The sequence below is a fragment of the Nannospalax galili genome, unplaced genomic scaffold (assembly GCF_000622305.1).
Source record: "Nannospalax galili isolate Female #2095 unplaced genomic scaffold, S.galili_v1.0 scaffold433, whole genome shotgun sequence".
In the NCBI taxonomy this organism is placed as follows: Eukaryota; Metazoa; Chordata; class Mammalia; order Rodentia; family Spalacidae; genus Nannospalax; species Nannospalax galili.
Genome location: NW_008338715.1, coordinates 12,517,459 through 12,525,238, shown reverse-complemented (window position 1 = coordinate 12,525,238; position 7,780 = coordinate 12,517,459). Strand labels below are relative to the sequence as shown.

Sequence of the window (7,780 nt, the reverse complement as noted above, 5' to 3'; positions counted from 1 at the left end):
ATATATATAAAGAAAAGATGTTTCCCCTTCTACCTTAGATCCTGCTTCCATTTCCTATGTATAGAAATTCCATCTTCTCAAATAGGTTGCCAACTCTAGAGCATGAGGTACTGTGTCTAAGATCTTACTGCCTGTTTTCTTAGTGCATGCCAAGGTACCTGAGATGCAGCAGTGATTCACTAATTTGTTAATGATCATCAGTAGCAACAGAGAATAAGCATGGGGCTCCATTATAAAGCAACCTCAGCAACTACAAACTTCTGAGGAAGTTCTCTCCAGTAAGTGTGGAAACCCTGTCCTGGCTGGAAAGCATCATGCTTTCTAGATTGGTTCACATTTTAGAAAGAGTGACTTGCTTGTGCCCACTCAATTAGCCAACAGAGATGTTGTCTTTGATTCATATATTTATAGAAAGAAAATTGTTAGGCTTCAATGAGGCTATAAGGCTGAAAGTAACAAAATGGACAATTTATCTCAAGATATGATCATCCTGGACTGTGCAAATAGGCCCTAAATCTATTGACAAATGTCCTTATGGGAAGAGGAGGGGTTGGGATGCAGTTCAGTGGCTTTCCCAGCATGTGCAAGGTCCTGGGTTTGATCCCCAGCACCACAGGGGGAAAAAGGAGGTTGGGGAGGGAGACAAGGCATACACTGAATGGAAAGGACATAAATGAGACGGTCATATACAAATGGAGGTTGAAACTGGTTACAAGACCACAAGTAAAGGGATGCTTAGTGCCAGCAGAAACTGAAGAGTGCAGGGACAGATTTTCCCCTACAGTTGTCGAAGAGAATATATACTTGTGCCTTGATTTCAAGTATCTGGGCTCCAAAACAAAGAAAAAATAAAGGTCTAGAAAGCTAGCTCATGGTCATTTGTTACAGCAGCCTCAGGAAACTAATACAGCGACTGACAAGGATGCAGGTGGGTGGGTGGCAGGAAGGGTGCTGGGGCACTGGATTACAGAGATCCCAACCCCAGCCACCAAGTGAGGGAAAGGAGACTCTGCACAACCTAATGAGCTCTGATGCTGCATAATTTTCTAGAAAAGTTTCTGCAATGTTATACATAGTTTCCCCAGAAATGCTCACAACTGAGGCTGAAACCAGACACTTTATCTCTGAGCATTTGATCTCAGGTGCACTGGAGCTATATTCCAATAAGATAGACCAGATATTCCTGAAATGCAGAGTCTCCTACACGAATGATTTTTTCTTTGGGTGGCTTGCTCTACTTGTCAAGTATTTACTGAGCAGCTACTGCCTTTGACAAATGGGTCAGTCCAGTTAAGTATAAAAGAGACATTGACTGTCCTCATATAACTATGAGTGGCATCACTATTAAGTGTGACCAGTTAAGATTTTCTAATCAGAGCTCTATGAACCCCATTTAAAGTCCCCATTCTCATTTTCCCACTAATCTGGGCATAGTAGTGCACACCTTCCATCCCAGCACTCAGGAGGCCAAGGCAGGAGGACGAGAGTTTGAGGCCAGCCTGGGTTACATACAGAGAGAACGTATCTCAAACGGAAAACTCATTTGTTCGCCGACTCTAATTTTTGAACAAACTAACTCCTGCTGTAGTTGTCTATCTGGCTAATAGGAGGAATGCATTTTGTAAATGTTCTAGGCTGAGCAGCACTTCTTACCTGAATGCTAGAGACCGTTCCCACAAGCCTGCAATCCTTCCAGTGCTTACTAACAAAAGGGACTGGAGAGACACTCATGCTCAAGCTGGGGGCCCAAGTCATTTCCTCTCATAAAATAGACATTAGTCATGTAAGAAAACATGTTTTAGAGGGATACTGTGAAATATTTGAAGGTGAAATTTCATGAGAGCTTCAATTTACCTAAGATTACTTTAAAGATATCTATCTCTCTATCTCTCTATCTCTCATCTATCTATCTATCTATCTATCTATCTATCTATCTATCTATCTATCATCTATCTATCTATCTATCATCTATCTATCTATCTATCTATCTATCTATCTATCTATCTATTATCTATATTGCAGCAAAATATTTTTTTGGGACAGGATCTCACTATAGCCCTGGCTGGCCTTGAACTTGCTAAAATATTAATCATGTGATAGAAGTGATGGGAATATGTATGTTAATGTGTTTTATTTTCAATAGATTTTTAAAACTATCAAAAATAAAAATAAAAATAAAACTGATACATATTTTTATGCATAAGGTTATTTTCTCCCTTGACTGACACTACAGCTATCTTCAGGTATTGGGAACTGACTCTCTTTGTTAGTCATTCGAAATACCCTATGAGAGATGCAGATCTCCACCCGCAAGCGCTGATCTTAATTGCTCTTTCAGTCCTATTTATGGAAAGGGAGAAAGTCACATCTACCAAGAAAAGGCTGAGTACAAAAAAAGCAGCTTTGGCGCAGAAGCAAAGTGGAGGATGCCCTGTTGGGAAGCAGCACATTCAGTAAGATGGTGTTTTTTTTTGTTAAGTCAAACACAGTAGCTAACCATGCTGCTTTAACTGCTGCAGGGCATTTTATCCAAGCATAAGCAGTATATGTAAAATTTACTGCTGGAAACTGGACAGACGAGCTGGGAAAGTGACTCAGAATCCACTTCTCCCCACCCAACACACACACACACACACACACACACACACACACACACACACACACACACAGAGGCAGCAGCAAGCACAATGGGGGGACTCACAGTTCCGAGTATAGGAAGTGCAGGTTGCCCACATTTTCAATGTAGTTAGCAGGACTGAGCCAGGGCAGGACCAGCAGCAGAAGCGCCTTCATTTTCTGAGCAGCCTGCTGCCCTCCTCCTGACCACCTTCTGTCAGCCCGACGCAGCCCCTTTAAGCAAATCTGTTCATGTCCCCACAATCAGAAGACCATAACGCATCTGCCTTAGAATCTAAAGATCAAGGCATGCTATAAATCATGGGCCTGTAAGAGGATTATGCCCTGGGCATCTCTGATGAGGCAATGGGAGATGGAGGGACCCACCATGGTTGGTGAGAAGGCTTAGGCTGAAGGCAGCAGGCTGATGCCCGGGAGAGGGATGGGCCCCTCCTGCAGGATGCGGACTGGTTCCTGGGAAGCAGCTGGTACATTTACATCACTGACTGGGAACAGCCAGGCTGGGAGCAAAGCTGTGTTGGAAGAGGGCATAAGCATGGCACATTCGACCCCACGTGTGAACGAGTGAATAATCAAAAAGCTGTCTCCGCAGCCTGCTGCAGCAAGACTCAGAAATTAGCATCTGTGGAGCCAAGCCTGGAGGTCAGAGCTTTGTGATGCTGCCTCAGGAGTGGCTGAAAGAAGAACCACCCCTCCTGAGCATGGATGCACCTTTAGACCATAAATTCTTGACACTTTTACCCTTCACTGTCCTGCCAACCTGATATGGGGATGACTTGCCGGCCAGTTTTGGAGACAAGCTCTCTAAAAGACCAGGCTGTGCTGTTCTCTTTGAGAATCCTAATGAGTCCCAACAGACAGGAAGTACTTTTATGTGAGGACAGGAGGCCCCCACACTTCCTTGAATTAAGTTCTAGCATTTCATTGCAGTGTCCAAGCCTTGCTTACCAAAATGAAGTTGATATACTTGGTCTCATGGGGACTGGACACCATTACTTCTTGCACTCAAAGTGTGTTAGGACTTGAGTGCTTAAGCTCTATAAGGCCAAGGTGCCCACAGGACTCCCCCTCCTTATGCTCTGCATTCAAGAGGAGTTAGTCCATTTGGCCAACTCAAGGTCTAAGTCTACAGAGAAAAGGCTCAAAGGGACAGTTGCATTCTGGACCCCCGAGCAATTCTTGTTGTACCTGTTAGGAAAAGGTGCACAGAAAAGTCTGCAGCCCAAGAGCAACTACGGTCAGCAGCATAGTAACTGCAAGTCTACATCAGAATTCTGCATGTAGTAGAGGTGGACCTGAGAGATTCTAACACAGTCAAACCTTGCAGGTCCTCTTTGACAATCTAGAGCATATATAAGCAAGCTTGATAAAGCATGACATGTAAATATTCCTAATTTTTTGAGACCCACACTTGAATTCTTTGCTGGATAAGGCTGGTATGCAGGAATGAGTCAGAGCTGGTAAACAGCAGTATAAAGGAAATCAGTCTGTATTTAGGCACTGAAGTCAGACAAGCTCGCGTTTTGAATCCTAGCTCTGCCTTATGCTGGCTGGGTGTCACTAGGTATATTGCTTACCCTCTCTGAACTTCTGTGTCCTCCTCTGTAAAAGAATGACAGTAATAACAGTAATAACAATACTCAGAGTATTGTTATGAAGGTGGAATGAAATTCTGCCTACAAGGAACTCAATGAGCACAGCTATTGTTAATGACTGTTAACAATAGTTAATGAATGACTGTTAACAATTCTCTCCTATTCTTTTTTCCCTGAACTTGGGGATTCAGCAAGTGATGGGACAAGCTCTCCTTGGAGGAGGTGTAGGACCCAGAACATAGATCCTAACTCAGAAACAGCACGCTTTATGTATTGTGACTTCATACTCTGTGGACGTGGCAGGGTGCTGACATTATGCCTTCTAGGAAAATGAAGGGTGCCCATCCATTTGTCTCCTTACTTTTCAGGCTGATAAAATGAATGAATGAATGAATGTGAATGCAATATAAAAATGAAGATGTCATTTCCATTGTTCTTGTGTCACAACTGCAGCCATGGCTGGCTGCCCACCAGTTATCTGATCTCTCTTTCCTATAACAGAATACAGCTTTGTTTGTAAAAGTAATGAGCTTAGCCTCTCTTATGGAATGGTGGCCCTGGAACCCAATATAGACCAATAAGGTATAAGCAGAAATCTCTAGGTGAGACATTCCAGAAAGCTCCTTAAAGGACATAGTCATGGTCTGTATTCTTCCCTTCCTGCCTGAAACCTGTATGTGATACTATGGTGAGTGGCCATTTTGAGAACACAAGGCAACAAATATGAAGATAAAAAGCAGAAGGAAGCCTGAATTCCTGATGGCATCAGGGTGACATCATCCTAGGCCTAGCCTTACTACCCAAGACTTTGTGTTCTATGAGAAAAATAAAACGTCCACCTCATTAAACCTATACAACTTGAACTTTCCACTGCCTACCAGATGCAATTCTAATTAATATAATCCCTTGGGGATAAAAGCCTGATCTTCAAATGACCATGTATTGTTCTAAGGCTTCCTTGCTAGTAAACAGCCCTCACCCTAATCTTTATGCTTTGCCTATTTTGTCCTATTTATCCTGCAATGTCACCTTAGATTTTTACCATCATTTCTTTTCTCTCTGCTAAACAGAGGTGAGGTAGGAGTCAAGGGAAATTTGGATTTGGGGTCACAAAGGCACAGTAGAGATGTGTGCCAGCACAGATGTCTAGCCGAGCTAAAACAACCAAGTGGACTAGTGTGCCCACTGGTGCATAGGTGATGCCTCAGAGCTTCCTTCTCCCTGCAGTCAAATCCCACCTGCACCATGGACAGACTGACAGTGGAACCTGGGTTGCACTTAACACACAACCAAAAAGGGTCCCTAACAGAAGTCAAGGCCAACAGAGGTCCCAGTGCAGATCTTTGGAGAAAGAACTCCCAGGACATTGGCCAGACTCAATCAAGAATGCTTCCTGAAAACCTACAGCCAGGTGGGGCTGGAGCCAAGTAAATCAGGTTTGCATTCCAGCTACTTTCAAAATACCAAACAATGATCTCTTTTTCTTCATACCAGTAGGTGCTTAGTGGGGGTAAGCTCTATTAGCTTCCATTTTTAGAGAGTAAGGGAAAGTGAATTTGTCCTGTGAAGCTATTAAATGCGTACATGTTTTCTGCTTCTCTCCTTTATGGTGAAGAGGTTATTTCCTTAGGGGCAGAAATCACAGCCTCTTTCATTCAGAACTCAGCTCACAATGATCCTTGATATCTGTCACATAGGCAAGTGATGGTATCCCACACTGTTGACATGGTGTCATTGACTTAAGACAAGTTCTGCTCAGAAGCAAAGGGCTAGAGACACTGGTGTCCACACACCTTCACATTCACAGGCTGTAGGAACAGAGTTACCAGCCAGGCCCTCTGCAGTGACTCCACAACACCTGCTGGCATTATACTTTGGTTAGGAAGGCTACTGCCCATCTCAACTAGCCATGTCTCCCTACTGGGAATTCTCTGAGCATCTAAGAGGATAGCAGTCAACAGTACCAGCCAGAGATTTCACACACTGGCTCCCTGCCTTCTACACTTCCAGAGAAGAGTACTCTAGTCTGAGTCAAGTGTCAGTGATAGGCCATTCGTTCAAAGTCACAGTCCATCTTGCATGCTTTCCCCTCAGCTTGGGCCCTGAAAGGTGCTGTCTTTGATGACCAGAATCCAGAATAATATAGCATCTGTTTACAGATGATGCAGCCATGTCCTAGATGCAAGCCTACCATCTACCAAAGATGCAAAATTCAGTGAGATGGGAGAAAGTTCAAGAGACCTACTGTCCAACATTACCATAGTTTACAACCAATTGCAAATGGAGTAGATTTTGTTTCCATAATCAAAAAGCTGGACTGTAGGGTAAAGCATATTAATTACCCTCATTTAGCCATTTCAAAATGAATCTATATTTTAAAGTAGGCTGTTATACATCATAAATATATGCATTTTTGAGATAGGGTCTTATGAAGCCCAGTCTAGCCTAGAGCTCCATTTGTAGACAAGGATGACCCTGAACTCCCAATCTTCCTGTTTCTACCAGTTAAGTGATGGGGTTACAGGTGTGCACCACTACACCTGGTTTATATGGTGCTGGGGATTAAACATAGGACTTTGTGCTTGGTAGGTAAGCACTCTACCAACTAAGCTACATCCCTAGACCAGCAGTTTTTTCAAGTGTATTAGTTATCTTCTAATTTAGCCTCATTCAAATTCTTAGGACAGAATGGGCAGAATGGGAAGAATGGAGCCAAGATTCTTTGCCAAAATATCATGTGAATGACTCCAACCAAGCTGCTAATAGAGATTTTATTCCCCTATGAAACTGCATAGGCCAGGCTTCTACTGTCTACATCACTCTCAGCACTACTGTCTTGACAGCGCATTCAACTCTGCTTACAGCATTCAATGATCTTCCTAGCCCAGAGTCCTAAAGTAGTCCACATTCCTCTAGAAAACAATACATCAGGTTCTTTACAGCAACAGCCCCACTCCTGATACCATAATCTCTATTAGTCAGGGTTCTCTAAAGGAACAGAACTGATATAATGAAGGTACATATTAAAAGGGGATTTATCAGATTGGCTCATATGATATGACAAAACAAATTAGGAATTTAAACTATTTTGCTTATGTGTATATTTACCAAATAAAGTGATATTACAAGATGAACAAATGTGCTAAGTTATTGGATGTGGTAGCTGCATGTTTATGATTCCAACATTCAGGAGACACAGGCAGAAGGATCAAGAATTCAAAGTCATCCTCAACTACATTGAAAGTTCTGGGCTAGCCTAGGAATCATGGGACCCTGTTTCAAAAATAGGGGGAAGAAAACAAAATTTCTATACTGTAGTGGTTTGATTGAGAAATATCACCCATAAACTCATGAATTTGAACACTTGGTCCCCAGTTGGTGGTGCTGTTTGGGGAGGTCATGGAATCTTTCAGAGGGTTAGCCTTGGTGGAGGAAATATATCACTGAGGGTGGTCATTGAGAGTTCATAGTCTTGCCCCATTTCCCGTTGCTCTCTCTGCATTGTGTTTGTGGTTAAAGATGTGATCTCTTAGCTTCCTGCTCCAGCA

At 42.9% G+C, this 7,780-nt stretch overlaps 1 protein-coding gene across 1 annotated transcript in view; it reads right to left on the bottom strand.

The window, feature by feature from the left end:
• Positions 1-3,052, bottom strand: part of Lnx1 (ligand of numb-protein X 1) — a 96,277-nt gene extending 93,225 nt beyond the window's left edge. Inside the window, exon 1 of the mRNA XM_008833328.3 lies at positions 2,702-3,052. Within this exon, the coding sequence (XP_008831550.1) occupies positions 2,702-2,793 (92 nt within the window). The 5' untranslated portion in view covers positions 2,794-3,052. The remainder of the gene's footprint in view (positions 1-2,701) is intronic.
• Between the last annotated feature and the right edge of the window lie 4,728 nt (positions 3,053-7,780).